Raw genomic sequence first — 20,828 nt, 5'->3', positions numbered from 1 at the left:
CAATCATGTGTGCTCGCTAAGTTCCAGTCAGAGTGTTCATTAACACATTAAAAACATTCTAATGTTACAAAATCCACATTCGTTTTAATGAGGAATGACGATTACTCTTATTTTGTTCTCTGCAGCAGTAACTGTCAGCCAAAACACGGAGATGCTCCATCCATCTTTATAAACGGTGAAACCGGCCTAATATTGCCTTCCAAATTATTAATAAAGAAAATGATCTCCCTCTGTTGTTCAAAATTTGATTGATTTAAGGAACAAACCCACTAACAAAGTCACTCACACACGTTGATATCATTGTTCAACGTGCTCAGCGTCTCACCAAAAAGATTTAATATTTATTTTATATATACGATTTTTGGACACAGAAAGTGTGTCGTTTTAAAAAGTACCTCAATAAATCCTCCCTTTTTGTTCTTATGTCCGGGTGTAGACTAAACAGCAGCAGCTGTCATCTACTTGGCATTTCTGGAAATCCCTGTAAAGTAGGGGTAATTACTGCCGCACAAGTGTGTCTTTGAAAACGGGCGGTCACATTGGAGCGGAGAACACGTGTCTGAGGTAACCTCCAACTGAGGAGAAAGGACACAGATGGAGAGAGAGAGGGAGAGAGAGAGAGAGAGGGACTAAAGTCACTGTGACGTTGAGTCACTGATAGGTCGCTAAGAGGACACTAGAAAGACACTAACGGGACACAACGGAGCACAAACAGGACACTAAGAGGACACTCACACTGGCAGGACACTAGCAGGGCACAAACAGGACACTAAGAGGACACAGTAGGACACTAGAAGGACACAACAGGACCCTAACAGGACACTAGCAGGACACTAACAGGACACTTGAAGGACACAGCAGGATACTAGCAGGCCACTAGGAGGACACAGCAGCACACTAACAGGACTCTAGAAGTACACAGCAGGACACTAGCAGGACACTAACAGGACACAGCAGGACACTAACAGGACTATAGAAGGACATAGCAGGACACTAGCAGGACACTCAGAGGACACAGCAGGACACTAACAAGACACTAGCAGGACACTTAATAGGACACAGAAGGACACAACAGGACACTAGCAGGAGATGGGCAGGACACTAGCAGGACACTAAGAGAACACAGCAGGACACTAACAGGACACTAGCAGGACACTAAGAGAACACAGCAGGACACTAACAGGACACTAGCAGGACACTAAGAGGACACAATAGGACACTAACAGGACACTAGAAGGACACAGCAGGAAACCAGCAGGACACAGCAGGACATTAACAGGACACTAGCAGGACACAGTAGGACACCAGCAGGACACAAACAGGACACTAATAGGACACTAGCAGGACACTAGCAGGACACTAGCAGGACACTAAGAGGACACAGTAGGACACAAACAGTACACTAGAAGGACACAGCAGGACAGAGATCCAGAGATGGAACAACCTTTTGTCAAGCAGAAATACCATTATATATTGCCTTTAATAAGGAGGATTGCAAAGGATAATAACCATAAATGAAACATATGACCATAAAGTTATCACCATAAAAGTTATGAAAACTACCAGTAGTGTTTATAGTGTACTGTTATTTTTTATTATATAGTGTCAGTTCAGCGTTTCGACGCGGTGCGATGTGTTTTCAGCTTCACGTCTCTGATCGCTGCCTCCAACTCAGTTCCAGCTGGGATTGCACGGCTGTGTTGCAGCGCTCGGCGAACATGGATGTGGGTCTGAGGAAAACAACGTCATTATGTGAGCAAATCACATGACTAATAAAGGCAGGTAGTGGAATACAAGGCAGCATTTGCCTTCACAAAATGTAGAAATAAAAGTCCACATTTCAGTAGTTTGGCTTGAATGAGAAACAAAGCATTTCATATTTTGATTATTATTATTTTTTTTTTTATAATTATATTGAGTGGTAATAATTGTTCATTCATTATTTGTTATGTGTAGTAATAAATGACATAAAATTAATTTAAAAAAATCAACACAAAGTCAATCAATACTTGAGAGTTTGTCATGAACAGAGTAGAAGTTATTTTGTGTGTTACCATTTCATCCAATATTAAATATCAATATGCCCATACACAAATGTCAACCAGTAAAAACCACCATCAAGGAGATTAACATTATTCTACTGTTTTCTTGTTGTTGTTTTTAAAATTGTTCAGTCATGTTATATTCCTAATGCTATTTTTTCCATATTAGTTATCATTATGAGTTATTATTTCATCTTTGTATTCTTGTTTGCTGCCTCAATATCCTGACAACACCACATGGGTCAATATCGTTTTGCGTAATATAATGTCATGTAAGACAATATGTAGTATAACATAATTTATTGTGATGGAAGACGTTGTCTTGCCTTTATCATCTAACCCAATGTAAGGCCTGTGATTCGATCCCAGACGGTCTTAATGGACCATACCTGCAATACCTACAGCAAATAAAACCATTTTCCTAGCGAAAAGGACCCACACAAATTTATCACACTATTAATAATTGCAGTCTGCGCGTTTCTGAAGTACAAGCCTGCCACGGTATCTGCAGCATTCCTGTCTATCTTTAAATTGTCCAGTTGGGCGGTTGGCCGGACGTGGGATGTGAGGCTCAAGATGAGCCTTAAGGTGGGCTCCCCTGTAGAATGTCCGACTAAGGAACAAAGCTCGCTCCAGATTAACGCTGCTCAGAAAGCAACCACTACGTCAGGAAAGATCTGACAGGAAGTAGGATCTACGTAGAGCTCAGAGAAGCAGCTGGAAAACATTGGGTGTTCAGCACATGGATCTCCCAAAGTAAGACAAAATACCTTTCCGGAAGAGAAAACCATACTGCGATGGCTGAGGAATCTGCAATTTATTATTATAATTGACATTATTCCTGATTTTCCCAGTGCTCTGCCGGCAATGATGTGGCTTTGTTGACAGCCTGTCCATTCAGTAAGCCTACTGTATGTCTGCCAGTGGCTGCAGAAGGAAGGGCAGGTGTTCCTCAAGTCCAGGATGACCATGGAGGTCAAGAAGGAACTGAGATCCACTGTGGCGGACTGTGGTGTCGTATTATCTGCATCCAAAAATACATACAATGACTGTTCTCCCCTTGGGAATTGATGCCGGTTGAACTATTGATTGTATGGATTTCATTGATCAAAGTATATATTATGGACATCAAAAAATGTAAATATGTAGCGAAGGGAAGTGCAATTCCTAATATTGGAGCCTGGGCCTGGATTGGGCCATTTAAAATCCAGTTGTGATGCCACTGATTACGTCTCGGTGTTACCCAACAACAGCATGGCTGTTGTTGGGTAACAAGGTATATCTTATGAAAGCAACATGCGAGCACCACATGAGAAGCTGACAACTCGACTTAACAGGACGCGACGCACGTAAAAATAGTTCTTGTGGATCATCACCTCCGGTTGGTGACGCGTTAATATTACCACTTGAAGATGCCGTGCCATACCCGGCCGATATTGATAATGTGACTTGATTGAGTTTTAGCGTCTAATGACATGCCCAAGTTTGGATCGTCCCTTTTGCTTCTCCGTCGCATTGATGGTGATAAAAGGAGCTCAGCCCCACCGTCGAGTCCACTGAGAGGCCTGACGTTGACCGACCACTGGTGAGAAGCACCTCCGCAACGAGCCCTCCGCGCTGTCTAACCTCAAAGAGCGTTACGCCGCATGGATGATAGTGCACGTTTGTTCTCCTCTGTGATAACCTTGGGGTTTTATATGTGTTTCATTGGCAGGAACAAGCAATATTTAGAAAACAAAATCAACAAAATTGGGGGGGGTGATCAAGGTAAGAAATTATTTTTGGAAAGGCAGGTCAACTGTTGTTTCCTTTTACTTTCCCTTTTTTGCTTGTTTGCTTCATCTTAATTTCTTTAACTTTTTGTTGTTAAACCAGTGAGATCTCGTCATGAGCTCCGACGCAGAAATGGCCCAGTACGGGCCGGCGTCCATCTTCCTCCGCAAGCCCGAGAAGGAGAGGATCGAGGCGCAGAACCGGCCCTTCGACGCCAAATCGGCTTGCTTCCTGCCGGATCCCAAGGAGCTGTACACCAAGGGCATGATCCAGAGCAAGGAAGGAGGCCAAGCCACCGTGAAGACCAACGCTGGGGAGGTACAGCCTACAGCTTACAGGCCGTTTTGGGGTTAATTTACCCAAGTGTGCAGAAACCGAACATTTTCTCACCATGTCCATCAGATTGTAACAGTCAAGGAAGAGGACTGCCATCCCATGAATCCCCCGAAATACGACAAGATTGAGGACATGGCGATGATGACGCACCTCAACGAGCCCTCCGTGCTGTTTAACCTCAAAGAGCGTTACGCCGCATGGATGATCTACGTAAGTGAAGGTCACACACGAGTCTCACTCTCCCTTTTATGTGATTTTATCATCTCTTATATCAGTGATTCTCAGCGTTTTATTTCCATTTTGAGGACTCGCAATTTCATACGCTTTTGGCGATGGACTCCTTCTGATGAGACCCAATCTGAGAAGATGTTTATTGTTAGATAAAGATTTTGTCCAAAACTTCCATACCAAAGTTAAGGAGCGATAAGTGAAACTAGGATCGAAACAGTCATGAAGTGAAGCTTAACTATTAACCATTTTCCTTGAGGACCCTCTGGAACCTCTCGAAGGACCCCTGGGCGGTCACTGGACCCCACGTTGAGAACCACTGTCCTATACTGCCTATATCTCTGGGTTACAGACCTACTCCGGGTTGTTCTGCGTCACGGTGAACCCGTACAAGTGGCTGCCGGTGTACGACGCCAAGGTGGTGTCGGCCTACAGAGGCAAAAAGCGCATGGAGGCCCCGCCCCATATCTTCTCCGTCTCCGATAGTGCTTATCAGAATATGCTTACGGGTAAGGTTGGAAATGAGGAATTATTTGAGTGATTACAGAATAAGAGCTCTCTTAAATGGCGCTGAGGTCCAGAAAATTCAGGCGCAGGTATTTTGACATTGAATTATTTTCCCAACAGATCGTGAGAACCAGTCTGTGCTGATCACGTGAGTTGATGAAAGATGATGACGATGCACATCGGGTTCCAGAAGGGTCTCAGACGTCTTAATCTCTCTTTGTGTGTTGTGTTTAAAGCGGAGAATCCGGTGCGGGAAAGACCGTCAACACCAAGCGCGTCATCCAGTACTTTGCGACAATCGCAGTGGCGGGTGGCACCGACAAGAAAGAGCAAACTTCGGGTAAAATACAGGTAGGACCGAAGAAAAAATAAAATGGTGATGATGATGAATCGAAAATGACACCAACCAAATCGGAGAGATCGGATATATATTTCTGCTTCTGCGCCTCCAGGGGACGCTGGAAGATCAAATCATTTCGGCCAACCCTCTGCTGGAGGCTTTCGGTAACGCCAAGACCGTGAGGAACGACAACTCCTCCCGCTTTGTGAGTACGATCTCCCAGAATGCACTGTTCCTGCACTTAGAACAGAAGGTACGCAGAGTAATAACCACTGCTTTAGTACAGTTATCTTGTGGTTCCAAAACAAATAGCACTGCCTTTATTTGGTATGTTTCTGTGTGTGTGTGTGTGTGTGTGTGTGTGTGTGTGAGTGTGCGTGCGTGCTTGCGTGCTAGTGCGTGTGCGTGTGCGGGTGCGTGTGCATATGCGTGTGTGTCTGACAGCATTATGTTCTTCTGTTCAGTACCTTTCAACTCCATTTTTGATCTAATATCTAAATATGATATTGTTCTTGAACTTGTCTTATGGAAATTGGCCACAAACCATGAAAACTTGTGTTGATCCTTTTCACATACTGTATGTATTCATAGGGTAAATTCATCAGAATTCACTTTGGGACAACAGGAAAACTGGCCTCTGCGGATATCGAAACGTGTAAGTGTGTCTTGAAATCATAGACCAACCTTTCTGTTCATACTAACGAAAGATTATCATTGCATCTTCTTTTTCTGTTATGTTCTGCGTTATGTTCTTCTGTGCAGATTTGCTGGAGAAGTCCAGAGTGACGTTCCAGTTGACCGAGGAGAGGAGCTACCACATCTTCTACCAGATCATGACAGGCCACAAGGCAGAGCTGATAGGTATGAATATTATTACACTTACTGGTTGTAGCAGGTAATGAAAAAAACATGAGGTTGAGGTAAAAGCAATAGACACTTTATAGTTTTACTTGATGCTATTTTTTTTACAGTGGAATTATGGAATAACGAGTGATAAATTCCCTATGAGAAAAAAAAAACCACTATGCTATTTTTTCTTATTAATTTTCCACAGACCAGCTGCTTATTTCAACAAACCCATACGACTTTCCGATGATAAGTCAGGGGCAGATCTCCGTGGCCAGCATTGATGACAAAGAGGAACTGGTGGCTACGGATGTGAGCGGTCTCCGGAGTGTTAGCCGTTTTCGATGAACAGAGCATACACTGTCTTTGCTTGAACAATATTGCTGTTTTTGTTTTACGTCTGCACAGAGTGCAATTGATATCTTGGGCTTCACCAGCGATGAGAAAGGGTCCATCTACAAGCTGACAGGTGCAGTGATGCATTATGGCAACATGAAGTTCAAGCAGAAGCAGCGAGAGGAGCAGGCCGAGTCCGACAGCTCCGAGGGTGAGGGCGGAGAACGAATAGAGAAACGGAAAGAAAAGTCTTTAAACAACGGAGAAGATCCGTTCAGGTCACAGCCGGCATAAAAGAGCAACTCGTTTGCTTTCGTATGTGTCTGTCAGTGGCCGACAAAGTGGCGTTCCTCATGGGCCTGAACGCCGCGGACCTGGTCAAAGGCCTCTGCTACCCCCGAGTGAAGGTGGGGAACGAATATGTCACCAAAGGACAGACAGTCCCACAGGTGGGTACAAGAAGAGGGCAAAGACAAATCTTCCTCTCTTCTTCTTATTGTCATCATTATCATAACTATCGCAATCATTTTCATCAGGCCACCAATGCAGTTGGTGCCCTGGCCAAGTCCGTCTACGAGAAGATGTTCTTATGGATGGTGATCAGGATCAATGAGATGCTGGACACCAAGCAGCCCCGGCAGTTCTTCATCGGAGTGCTCGACATCGCCGGGTTCGAGATCTTCGACGTGAGTTTGGCCCTTCAGCCACATGGACAATGGTGGTTTTGTGGCGGTGGCTTTTTGGTTGTACTCAACCCCCTCCGTTTTGGCGGCCCTTGTCACAGTACAACAGCATGGAGCAGCTGTGCATCAACTTCACCAACGAGAAGCTGCAACAGTTTTTCAACCACCACATGTTTGTGCTGGAACAAGAGGAATACAAGAAGGAAGGCATCGATTGGGAGTTCATCGACTTTGGCATGGACCTGGCGGCCTGCATCGAGCTCATCGAGAAGGTACGTTGATGTCCGAAGGAAAATGCATTGTCTTTAATGCTTTTTTTCTGTTGCTATCTATCTATCTGTCTATCTATCTATCTATCTATCTATCTATCTATCTATCTATCTATCTATCTATCTATCTATCTATCTATCTATCTATCTATCTATCTATCTATCTATCTATCTATCTATCTATCTATCTATCTATCTATCTATCTATCTATCTCCAATGAATTTACTTTTTTACATGTCATTTGACCCTGATATCTACAGCCCATGGGAATCTTTTCCATCCTTGAAGAGGAGTGCATGTTCCCTAAGGCCTCGGACACTTCTTTCAAGAACAAACTTTACGACCAGCACCTTGGGAAGAATAACGCCTTCCAAAAGCCCAAGCCGGTCAAAGGCAAGCCAGAGGCCCACTTCTCCCTGGTCCACTACGCCGGCACCGTCGACTACAACATTTCCGGCTGGCTGGATAAAAACAAGGACCCGCTGAATGAGTCCGTGGTCCAGCTCTACCAGAAGTCCTCTGTGAAACTGCTGTCTTTCCTGTACGCTTCGTTTTCGGCTTCCGAAGGAGGTATTTGACTCTCAACGTGCCAGGACGTAGAACCATATTGTCAAGTACGTGAATTGTCAACATGATTGCTGTAGCTACAGTTCATATTTCTATCTCATCTTAAGAATCGGGAGGTGACGCCGGCAGTGGCGGAGCTGGAAAAGGTGGAAAGAAAGGGGGGAAGAAGAAAGGAGGCTCCTTCCAGACGGTGTCAGCTGTTTTCAGGGTACAGCTTCCGGTTGTGCTTAAAGGACAATTCCACCTTGAAGCAACAAACTAAACAGAGGCCTCTCACTGTAGCTGGCCAATGCAATCACTCCAAAGAACTAGCAACCATACTAAAATGTGTGTATATGCACCTTAACTAGCATGGAGAACAATGGAGCTGCTCAACGGCACTGTAGAAAGACACAGGGGTGTTTACACATGATTTTATATTGAGATAACATTGAGTTATAAAATGCAATGTTCGTTCAAACTTAGTATATTAAACTGTAGAGCGTATTGGCAGGTTTGAAAATGCACAAATAATGCATTTTGTCAGCAGGTCATCTAATAGCAAAGTGGACATTCACAGTGGTCACATTTTTCTGAACTTGCTGGACATTCTACATTTTTGTTTGGTTCCAGTGAGGTTCGAATGTCAGTTATTTCTCCGCAGGAAAACCTTGGGAAACTGATGACCAACTTGAGGAGCACGCATCCTCACTTTGTTCGCTGCCTCATTCCAAATGAGGTGAAAACCCCAGGTATAGATTCGTACTTCATACTTTGCACTGTAAAACAAACTGCATGTCCAAGTGTGGTGGGTATGTTGGTTGCTTTTTTACCATTATTGATGATTTTCCTTTCAGGTATCATGGACAACCACCTGGTGATCCACCAGCTGCGCTGTAACGGCGTGTTGGAGGGGATCAGGATCTGCAGGAAGGGATTTCCCAGCAGGATCCTCTACGCTGACTTCAAGCAGAGGTAGACGTTAACCCCTAAACTTGAATCACTGCAATCAAAACGAATGGATCGGTTCCATCCAGTTATATGATGGTGATCTTGACTACTTGTCCAAATCCTGACAGGTACAGAATACTAAACGCGAGTGCAATCCCTGAGGGACAGTTCATCGATGGCAGGAAAGCTTCTGAGAAGCTTCTCGGTTCAATTGATGTTGACCATACACAGTACAGATTTGGGACGACCAAGGTATGTTCTCCAGATGAATCAAGTAACACAACTCTGCAATACTGATCTCACCAGGGGAATCCTTTGGGGTGGGCGTCCAGGGCGAGTAACGCCCCTTGATCTCACTAAACCAAACCCATTTTTTTCCTGAACTGCTACCCCTGTACCACGTGAATCCAGGTCTTCTTCAAAGCAGGCCTGCTTGGAACCCTGGAGGAGCTGCGTGACGATAAACTGGCCTCTCTGGTGACACAGACCCAAGCGCTGTGTCGTGGCTACCTCATGAGACTGGAATTTTCAAAGTTAACAGCGCAAAAGTGAGATCTTCGCCAAAAAAAACATTTCACTCTCTCTGTCGTTAAGTAGGTGCGAACGTTTGGGCCAGAAATCATTGTTATTGTATTTTTACAGAGATTGCATTTACATTCTGCAATACAACCTACGCTCCTTCATGAATGTGAAACACTGGCCATGGATGAAGCTGTACTTTAAGATAAAGCCACTTCTGAAGAGCGCAGAGACCGAGAAGGAGATGGCGACCATGAAGGAGGACTTCATTAAATGCAAGGAGGATCTGGCCAAAGCGGAGGCCAAGAGAAAAGAACTCGAGGAGAAAATGGTTTCTCTGGTGCAGGAAAAAAACAATCTCATGCTGCAAGTACAAGCTGTGAGTGCCACTGGAGCTTAAAGCCATTTTACAAATTTTTTTTTCATAGTTTAGCCTTTCTTTTTACGAGAGACATGATGTCTTTGCCAGGGTTGTAGCTGTTAAGATAGTTCTGTCATTTGCTTTCTCTCTGTTCATTCATAGGATTCTGAAAATCTTTGCGACGCCGAGGAGAGATGCGAGGGCTTGATAAAAAGCAAAATCCAGCTTGAGGCCAAACTCAAAGAGGTGACCGAAAGGCTGGACGACGAGGAGGAAATCAACTCCGAGCTGACGGCCAAGAAGCGGAAGTTGGAAGACGAATGCTCCGAGCTCAAGAAAGACATTGACGACCTGGAGATGACCTTGGCCAAAGTCGAGAAAGAGAAGCATGCTACGGAAAACAAGGTTTGTGATGCCTTGTCGGGGTCCCTTAAGGGTTGTTTTTTTGGTTGCGTTTACTATTGCATGAGAGTTGTTCTAACGTGCCAAATGTATAATGCAGGTTAAAAACCTGACCGAGGAAATGACTGCTCAAGATGAGAGCATTACCAAACTGACCAAGGAGAAGAAGGCCCTCCAAGAGGCCCACCAGCAGACCCTTGACGATCTCCAAGCAGAGGAGGACAAAGTCAATTCTCTGACCAAAGCGAAATCCAAGCTTGAACAACAAGTGGATGACGTAAGTTTTACCACAGAGATTCACGTTCCGGGTTTTTATTCACAACGCATAATCAAGTTTGCGCCGCCACAATGTGTTTAAGCTTGAGGGTTCACTGGAGCAAGAAAAGAAGATCCGTATGGACCTTGAAAGGGTCAAACGGAAGCTCGAGGGGGATCTGAAACTTGTTCAGGAGTCCATAATGGATCTGGAAAATGACAAGCAGCAGTCTGAGGAGAAAATCAAGAAGTAAGGTCACATACTGGTTATCCATTTAAGTCAGAAAAAATCGTAGTTTATTGTTGTTGTATGAATTTATTTTGTTGACTTTGCAGGAAAGAATTTGAAAACAATCAGCTACTCAGCAAAATTGCAGACGAGCAAACGATGAACAACCAGCTCCAAAAGAAGATGAAGGAACTGCATGTAAGGAAAAGCAAGAATTAACATATGACTTTACAATATCAAACATTTAATTCAAACTGCCTTCAAATAGGATAGATCTGAATGAGTCAAATGGTTTGATTTTCCAGGCCCGCATTGAGGAGCTTGAAGAAGAGGTGGAGGCCGAGCGTGCCATGCGAGCCAAGATGGAGAAGCAAAGATCGGACCTGTCCAGGGAGCTGGAGGAGATCAGTGAGCGCCTGGAGGAGGCCGGAGGAGCCACCGCCGCCCAGGTGGAGATGAACAAGAAGCGCGAGGCCGAGTTCCTCAAACTGCGCCGCGACCTGGAGGAATCGACGCTGCACCACGAGGGCACGGCCGCCGCGCTGCGCAAGAAGCAGGCGGACAGCATGGCGGAGCTGGGGGAGCAGATTGACAATCTCCAGAGGGTCAAGCAAAAACTGGAGAAGGAAAAGAGCGAATTAAAGCTGGAGATCGATGACTTGACCGGCAACATGGAAGCAGTGGCAAAGACCAAGGTATTCAAATCAGAGACATCTTTGTAGGAGGCAGGAGGACAGAATAACTGGCTTCAACTCAAATTGTATTTTTAATGACCTGTAAATGACTTTAAAGGTCAGCCTTGAGAAGATGTGTCGCTCAATTGAAGACCAGCTCATTGAGTTGAAGACCAAAAACGAGGAGAACATACGTCAGATCACTGATCTTAACAATCAGAGGGCCCGTCTTCAAACTGAGAACGGTAGTCCAATTCTTATGTCGTCCATCGCCACTGTTTACGAATGTATAGACGCGAGTTGCTTTTTAAAATAAATGGCCTGTTCTGTTCTAGGTGAATTCGCCCGACAAATGGAAGAACGGGAAAGCCTTATTTCCCAACTGACTCGAGGAAAGCAGGGCTTCACGACCCAAATCGATGAGCTGAAACGGCACATCGAGGAAGAGTCAAAGGTAGTGCCAGGTCATTATGCGCACACGTTACAAAAATTTCAAATGGCAAGCTATCCTACGGTAGTCACCCTCGATGCCGGCGACCTCTTTGCAGGCTAAGAATGCCCTGGCTCACAGCTTGCAGTCGGCTCGCCACGACTGCGACCTCCTCCGCGAGCAGTTTGAAGAGGAGCAGGAGGCCAAGGCCGAGCTTCAGCGCAACTTGTCCAAGGCCAACACCGAGGTGGCCCTCTGGAGGAACAAGTACGAAACCGACGCCATCCAGAGGACGGAGGAGCTTGAGGAGGCCAAGTAAGCGCTGGCCATATTCGCGAGCTGCATCCCGCCGCCTGGCCAAAACCCCGGTCCTCCTGATTGATTCGCAATTTTGCAGGAAAAAGCTCGCTCAACGTCTCCAAGAGGCCGAGGATCAAATCGAGGCGGTGAACTCCAAATGCGCGTCCCTGGAAAAAACCAAGCAGCGACTTCACAGCGAGATGGAGGATCTCATGGTGGATGTAGAGAGGTCCAATAGCATTGCTTCCAACCTTGATAAAAAACAGAGGAACTTTGACAAGGTATTTTAATACAACCCCAATGTACAGGTCCATTTATTTGCTTTACAGTGGTATGTTCTCACTGGCTAATGATCGAGCGGGTTTAGATTCTAGGTGACTGGAAGCAAAAGTATGAGGAATCTCAGGCGGAGCTCGAGGGTGCTCAGAAAGAGGCTCGCGCTCAGAGCAATGAGCTTTTCAAATTGAAAAACTCCTACGAGGAAGCCCTGGATCATCTGGAAACTCTCAAAAGGGAGAATAAAAACCTGCAGCGTGAGTCGAGTATATTACTTGCACAGCAAACAGTAAATTTTCCTTTATTTAAAGCCTAATTGCCCAAAAGATCTCTCTCTCAATCTCTCTGCTTCCCTAACACCTGAACACCTTCCATTCTCAGAGGAGATCTCAGACCTGACCGAACATCTTGGAGAAAGCGGAAAGATCGTCCACGAGCTGGAAAGGTTCAGGAAGCAGGTGGAGACAGAGAAAGGCGATATGCAAACTGCACTGGAAGAAGCTGAGGTAAAGAATTTAGGCCATCAACAGCAGTCCTAATCATTATATAGCTCCTTTATTACTTTTTCCGGGGACGGTTGTAACAGTAAGACAAAATCAATGCTTTTGCTTTCTGATCTAGACTATAGGGTAGGACGCTTATGTAGGTTGATTACAGGACAGATACTACACTCTGCAGTGACTTACACTGACGATTAACAAATGTCGTGTCGCGTTTGAAGGCCTCGCTGGAGCACGAGGAGTCCAAGATCCTCCGCATGCAAATGGAGCTGAACCAGGTGAAGGCCGAGGTGGACCGCAAGGTGGCGGAGAAGGACGAGGAGATCGACCAGCTGAAGAGGAACAGCCAGAGGATGGTGGAGTCCATGCAGAGCACGCTGGACGCCGAGATCAGGAGCAGGAACGACGCCCTGCGAGTCAAGAAGAAGATGGAAGGAGACCTGAACGAGATGGAGATCCAGCTGAGCCACGCCAACAGGCAGGCCGCCGAGGCCCAGAAGCAGCTGAGGATTGTCCAAGGACAGTTCAAGGTGCAGGCCGCAGTCCTGAGAGGCATATATTGACATACCACATGGTTGACATGGTCATTACATGGACATTAATATCTCATCCACACTAATGCCGTTTTTTGACTTGGCCAGGTTTGAAGGCGTGTGCACAGGCTCAACGTGGGTTTCCATCACATAAAGGATCTGCCAAGGATGTTCATTTGGTTCCAAGATCCAAAACTTTGTCCCATCTCATGAGCTCATGTCTCCACCGTGATTATGGAAACACATTATAATATAATAACCGCTGATTGGATAATTAATCACATTTAATGAAAACAAAATTAAACTACAAGGTTCACGCTCACAAAACTAGAGTTTAATGGAAACAGTTCCAAAAAAACCAAACAAACATCCATGCAATATAAGACTTGACGGAGAGTCGTTTGGGATTTCAGGACGCCCAGATCCACCTGGACGACTCGGTGCGAGGGCAGGACGACATGAAGGAGCAAGTGGGCACGATGGAGCGCCGGACCACCCTGATGCAGGCCGAGATCGAGGAGCTCCGAGCCGCCCTGGAGCAGACTGAGCGCGGGCGCAAAATCGCCGAGCAGGAGCTGATCGACGCCAGCGAGCGGGTGGGACTCCTCCACTCCCAGGTGAGAGCCCGGTTATCCTACAAATCGAATTGCCAGTTTGCTGCTGTCGCGTCGTTCACATTGCCCATCTGCTCCGACCAACCCCCCCCCCAGAACACAAGTCTTCTGAACACCAAGAAGAAGCTGGACGCCGATGTGACCCATTTCCAAAGTGAGATAGAAGACGCTGTGCAGGAGGCCAGGAACGCGGAGGAGAAGGCCAAGAAAGCGATCACCGATGTAAGGTTTCTTACGGTGCTTTTATTCTGAAAACCATAAAGGTCTTTATTAAGAGTCTCATCTCTTTCCCATTTCATGAATTGTAGCCAAGTCTACAAAATATGTAAATACAATTTTTCAAAAGCAAAAATTGATGATGATGATTTGTGACCTCCAGGATTTTCATATTTTTCATATTTTCACTATTTCACTAAATCGCTCCTGTTGCTCTCCCAGGCGGCCATGATGGCCGAGGAGCTGAAGAAGGAGCAGGACACCAGCGCTCACCTGGAGAGGATGAAGAGGAACGTGGAGGTGACGGTGAAGGACCTGCAGCACCGTTTGGACGAGGCTGAGAGCCTGGCCATGAAGGGTGGAAAGAAGCAGCTCCAGAAGCTGGAGGCGAGGGTATGTATGGACATTTGGTTATACGTATAGTTATTATTTAGATATCACAATTTGGAATGTTATACGATTTTTCAACACTCGATACAAATACTTAACACAATTCTGTCCATTACCAATAAAAGTATCTTCATACCCACCTCTAATATGAAATATCACAGACCCAAACACAAACAAACATATAAAAACGTGAATTCTGCCCAGGTCCGTGAGCTGGAGAACGAGCTGGAAGGCGAACAGAAACGTGGTGCCGACGCCATCAAGGGAGTCCGAAAATACGAGAGGAAGATAAAGGAGCTCACCTACCAGGTCAGAAGTCCAATTTTGTTCAAAACCGTTTTTTTTTTTTGTTTTTTTTTTGTGACTGCCGCGGTACATCCAAAGTGTAAAGTTGAATTTTCATTCTTGAAGTGAAAAAAAAAATGAAGCGGTGCAACTTCCTGCTTCTGGTCTCTTCCGTTCGCACGGGTGTAGCAAAAAAAAAAAAAAGGAAGCTGATTTGTAGAAGTGCATCAATAAAATCATCTTGGTAAAAAAAAAAGTCTGACTGTGTTGTCAGCTTCTCATTTTCGAAAGGGAGTTTTTAATACGTTTTCGATGAGGTTTGAACGTTTGCCCCATTGGACTGAATGGAAGTGCGGTGAGGAGTTGCAGCAGAGTGGTACGTTTCCCCATAGAAAAGGGTTCGGTGAGGTTGGGAAACGAAGTTTTAATAAGTAAATAAAAATACCTGTGTCCTTTAAACTCTGCCCTTGAGAAGAAATCATCTTTTATGGTACTGTGCGCATTTAAAAGCCAACAATGCCACGCCGATAATTTGTGTACTCAGCTGCAGGGGTAATTAATGATCAAGAGCCGGGAATTAAACCACTCGACTGAGATTAATTTGTGTCTGTTTGTCTCAGTCTGAGGAGGACAAGAAAAACAACGCCCGGCTCCAGGATTTGGTGGATAAGCTGCAGATCAAAGTGAAAGCGTACAAGAGACAAGCTGAAGAGGCTGTGAGTGCTTTCTTATTAACACTGTAACCACTGTTGCCTGCAGTACACACACACACACGCACACACACGCACACACACACGCACACACACACACACACACACACACACACACACACACACACACACACACACACACACACACACACACACACACAAGAACACAAGACAGTATCGTTATAATGAGAAGTCCCTGATCCCCTTAATCTGTTCTGTTCAAAATCTTTTTCTTCTTTTTTAAAACACTTAAAAAAATAATTCTAATGGTGGTATAAGGTGTGTTAGGATTCTTTAGTAATGCATATCAATTTAGTTTGATGTGCATAGTTTTCTATAAGTTGATATACATGAAATAAAGAGTATATCAGTAATTGAGAATCAAGTTTCACTATCTTGATAACAAGGCATGGTATAAATCAAATGTCTCAAATTAGAATTTTTTTTGGTGAACTACTGTTAAATTAGTGCGTTTCAAAAAACCCCAGTAAACTAGCAGTTATTTTGTCAAAAACTGGCGCAGTTTAAGTGTGAAATTTATTTTACTTGTAATTCAATTGCAAATGTACAAATGTACTATTTAATTATGTACACAATATAAAATTTGTCATTTACCATTTGAGAACATTTGACTTCCTTCTTACCTCCCCTTAAAAACCAAATTTGAAATTGAATTTTTAATAAAAGTAAAAAATTGGAAATTGTCATTATTTTACTTGCAACTGAAAGAAATTCTGCAGAGCTAGACCCAAGGCTCAATGACAGGATTGAACTAAATGGTTGATATGAATTTATTTGTTAACATTGGGTGTTTTCCCCATATATAGACTTAGAATGTGTTCATCCTTTCTTTCTTTTTATTTTTTCCTTCCAGGAGGAGCAGTCCAACGTGCACATGGCTCGCTTCAGGAAGGCCCAGCACGAGCTGGAGGAGGCCGAGGAGCGGGCCGACATCGCTGAGTCCCAGGCCAACAAGATGCGGGCCAAGAGCCGGGAGATAGGCACTAAGGTACCCGCTAGTCTATGCATACAATCCCGAAAGCCCCCCAAGTTATACAGGAGGTTATGCTTAGGTATCCACAACAACAACTATAATCAATACCACGCGGCATCTCAAACGCTACGGCCCACTGACGATACATAAAAATGCTAGAATCTCAGGCTTGAAATGACCTCCATACTGTTGTGATAAACAGAAACCATCCGTCTTTTAAAGAAAAGGGGTTCCCAAACTGGGGTCGCCAGAGATCCCAGGAGGGGTCGCAATTTGAATTTGAGGTATACATTTCCTAACAATTCAAACATTGGTTCAAAAGTCCTCATGGGTGTCAGTTCAAATATAAATTGTAAGAAAATCCACGACGGTTCTCGGGTTTGATTGAGTAATAAAGGTTGGGAACCCTCTGTTTTAAAGGGAAATAAGATCCAGCCAGTGGTTAAATCCTTTCCCCTATTGAATAAATACATAAAATAAATGAAAGTCTTGACATTTCAAACGAATGCCAAAACCCAACAATACTGTCATAACGTCATCGTAATAATTCCAAATGTGCTCGACGGAACACTTTACTAATTTTCCTGCTTATTTCCAGGCACAAGAGGGACAAGGAGAGTAGCAGGAGCAGAACCTCCGTCAACACCTGGACGCAGAATAGCTGGGTGTTAAAGCTGCAACAGTATCATGATGATATAACTGCTTACGTTTGGCATGGTTTTTGTGAATAATATTAACGGTATTATTCACTCTAATGCTGACTCGTAACAATAAACTAAAATAAGGCCTCACAGAGTACTGTGATGTAATACATGCCAGTCAGATTTGACAAGGCTCTTAATTTCCATTTAGCATGTTAACAATGCATTCAGTATTATACTGTCATACTGAGGATATACCTCAGATAATTCATTAATGGAGCTAATTACTGGATGTTGGGGACATATCTAGACCCATATCTAGACAGGATCATGTCACTTTATTCACCAAAACTCTCACACCGTCAGGAATAAGTGTGAAGCGGATGAGTTACATAATTAAAAGTCCAACTCATCATTATCACGAAGAATATGACTGATAATGACGAGTTGGACTTTTAATTATGTTTATGTTAATTATGTTATATTATATCATTATGTTTATCTCGCCATCTTAATTAAATTCAGTTTTTAATCTGCCCTCATACGGAATGCTTACATGTCTGATATCAACAAAAACATAAATTAATATCAGTTTTCATACGATATTATCTCAAATTAATTTGAAATGAATTCCCTGGCGCATCCTGGAATTACCCTGTAAAGAACATAATTTTATGTTTATGTTTATTTTCAACATTTTCAAAGCTCAATAAACCTTTTATATGGCATGAGCGGCAGAATAATGGCAAATTGTAACTATTTGGCATGAAAGAGTCTGTAAATTAATACAATGACATTTGCAAACAAAATGACTTTGACCCATCCAAAATTGAAATCCTAGTGCTTCTACTGTCATCAAAACCATTAAATAAATCAAGCAACAAAAGGCTCTTTTTTTTTTTTTTTTTTTTTTTTGTTTTATTGATTTATCGCAACATACAACCACTACCAAACAATTTCAAAATAAAAGCCACTGCACTGATTTCTGCACAGCGGTTCAGTCTGCATAACGAGGAATAGATATTCTAGTTAAGAGTATGTTGCATTCTACGTCATGATTCATGCTTCTTCCCTTTTCATCCGCCAAGGAAAACTACTCCCCGCTGTCTTTACCCTAAAAATTTGAAAGAGTGAAACAGACAAGACGAAGATTACCAACCAGCATTATATTTTCTGTCTTTATATGGTCATATACGTATAATTACGCATTCTTCAACAGCTACCAACAGCTACATCAAATCCCACTCCATGCATTACACAGGTTTTGTGGTTAGAAGCAGAGATAAGTAATACAGCTGATACATCGAGGGGTTAACTTGGGATTTGGGAGGTGGGTGGACCGTAATTTAAATTTGTATTTTTCAACCTATTCTAACCCATTCATGTCAATTCCACATTTAAGCCCTGCATACAACCGTTAGACCAGTGGTTCTTAACATGGGGTCTGAGGACGGCCAGGGGGACCTTCAAGGGGTTCCAGAGGTCATGAAGTATGTACAGTAATGACCGTTTTGATCCTACTTTCACTGTTACGGGTAAAGAGGTCATGAAACAGGTCATATCGAACAATAAAAAAATCATCTCAGATTGGGGTTCCAGAGACTAAATCTTATTCGATTGAGTCTGTGGCCTAAGGCATATCAAACTGAGGATCCTTGACATGAAAAAGATTCCTGACCTTGCCTATGTCCCGGCTCTTGACCCTCATCTTGTTGACCTGGGACTCGGCAATGTCGGCCCGCTCCTCGGCCTCCTCCAGCTCGTGCTGCACCTTCCTCAGCTTAGTCAGGTGGATGTTAGCCTGCTCCTCCTGCTCAGGGCGCATAACAAGGGTTAACAGGGGGTTCAAGGGGCTGAATTCTATCAAAGCACTCTAAGTTGAGGAATAAATGCACTCACGGTCTCCTCCGCCTGCCTCTTGTACACCTTGACCTTGAGCTGCAGCTTGTCCACCAGATCCTGCAGCCGCATCATGTTCTTCTTGTCCTCCTCTGACTGGTTCCCACAAATATGAAAAAAACAACACAAGTGTGTGTTTTAAGGTTGAAATATGTGAATTTTTTGTTCAAGTTCAAAATTTGCTTGGTGCAGAGAAATTGTGGGAGAGAGCCAAGGTGGGCAAAGAAAATCCCTGACTTGAAAGGAGCTCAGATACAGGCTTTAGTTTTGTCAACAAAAAGGCTTGGTTCAAGTGGAAAACCAGAATTTGGACACTCTTGCCTGGAGTTCTTGTCCATATGGATAATTTGTTTTGTATTAATGAATATAGCCATTAATAGAGGTTAGAAGGACTCTGTTCAACTTGAGAGGTTTATGCAGTATAGTCCCCAGGGTGAACAGACCTATTCAATACTCCACTAATTTTACCACAAACAATAGGCAGCCAACAGAAAAGAACATGCTTCTGCCAAAACGAATACCCCTTACAATTTAAGATATGGTCATTGAATTGGCAGCCAAGTGCCTTATTTGATAAATTCCCAATCATTAAGGTGTTTTGTAGGTGAACTTAATGCTTCACAGCAGAAATGGGAAGTCGCCACACGTCTGCGTTGCATTTCACTGAAGTCTCAAACTGTTCAAAATAACAATCTTCCCAGAGGTTCTTCATGCACAACTGGTAAACTCCCTTAAAGAAGTTATTTCTGCAGGACATACCTGGTAGGTGAGCTCCTTGACGCGGCGCTCAAATTTCCGCACCCCTTTCACGGCATCGGATCCGTGTCTTTGCTCTGTTTCCACCTCGGTCTCAAGCTCTCGGACCTACAGTCCAGGAAAATCAATGGTAGGCAATGCCAAGAAAGCAAAAAAATGTGAACCAGGTACAAGTTGGATCCCATAATATTTTTCTTCTTATATACCTTTCAAATTTAAAGATGCTTTAGCAATAAATAAAACAATGTCAAACATTTATTTCAGTGCAGAAAATAACTAATCATACAAAATGAAGGGTTATTGCGTCCCACAGGAAGTGTGTCCCAATACAGACGTCTGGCATATGATTTAGTGAATACCCGTAAAATAGGAGACACAGATATGATTTCCATAGGTTCTAACATTTTAGGTTCTTCAGATTGTCAAAGAAAAGGCATCATGAACCATTTTCCCAAATTGGGTTTTACTTTTGGCAGGGGGCCTTACTTTGTTGGTTTTAAAGGAAACCATACCCTCGCCTCCAGCTTCTGGAGCTGCTTCTTTCCACCCTTCATGGCCAGGCTCTCAGCCTCGTCCAAACGGTGCTGCAGGTCCTTCACCGTCACCTCCATGTTCCTCTTCATCCTCTCCAGGTGAGCGCTGGTGTCCTGCTCCTTCTTCAGCTCCTCTGCCATCATGGCCGCCTGGGAGAGCAACAAAAGCAATGGTTTATTCCATTTTTCTTTTTTATCTACACCTGCAGTTCTTGTTTTTTTTGGAGGGTTGCCAGTTCGGTCAGATGAGTTTTGTTGATGGTAATGTTTTCGTGCGACACGAGGCATTGTAGGTCAAACCTGGCAACCACTTATCATTAATTAATCAATATAAAACCCTAACCCTAACCTTACATCGGTGATTGCTTTCTTGGCCTTCTCCTCAGCATTCCTGGCCTCTTGGATGCTGTCCTCCATCTCACTCTGAGTCCGGCTCAGATCGGCCTCCAGCTT

General features: G+C 44.0%; 1 protein-coding gene across 1 annotated transcript; it reads left to right on the top strand.

Annotated features, from left to right (window-relative positions):
- Nucleotides 1-3,929: 3,929 nt before the first annotated feature.
- On the top strand, nt 3,930-16,512 carry LOC307236653 (myosin heavy chain, fast skeletal muscle-like; the record flags this gene model as incomplete). Its single annotated transcript, XM_080009128.1, has 38 exons — nt 3,930-4,133; nt 4,218-4,361; nt 4,732-4,888; nt 5,007-5,034; nt 5,123-5,237; nt 5,339-5,431; nt 5,818-5,881; nt 5,989-6,087; nt 6,281-6,384; nt 6,481-6,619; nt 6,739-6,857; nt 6,945-7,094; nt 7,193-7,363; nt 7,622-7,931; nt 8,045-8,136; nt 8,572-8,659; nt 8,765-8,882; nt 8,987-9,110; nt 9,270-9,406; nt 9,501-9,756; nt 9,901-10,143; nt 10,241-10,417; nt 10,500-10,645; nt 10,732-10,822; nt 10,930-11,319; nt 11,417-11,543; nt 11,634-11,752; nt 11,847-12,043; nt 12,126-12,309; nt 12,396-12,561; nt 12,686-12,810; nt 13,026-13,334; nt 13,751-13,954; nt 14,048-14,173; nt 14,390-14,560; nt 14,762-14,866; nt 15,463-15,562; nt 16,427-16,512. The coding sequence occupies 38 exons, from the start codon at nt 3,930-3,932 to the stop codon at nt 16,510-16,512; spliced, it is 5,778 nt and encodes a 1,925-aa protein (XP_079865254.1).
- Between the last annotated feature and the right edge of the window lie 4,316 nt (nt 16,513-20,828).

The sequence above is a fragment of the Zeus faber genome, assembly GCF_960531495.2.
Source record: "Zeus faber genome assembly, chromosome: 11".
In the NCBI taxonomy this organism is placed as follows: domain Eukaryota; kingdom Metazoa; phylum Chordata; class Actinopteri; order Zeiformes; family Zeidae; genus Zeus; species Zeus faber.
The sequence above is the reverse complement of the archived record's forward strand: the minus strand, read 5'-3'. Positions and strand labels throughout refer to the sequence as shown.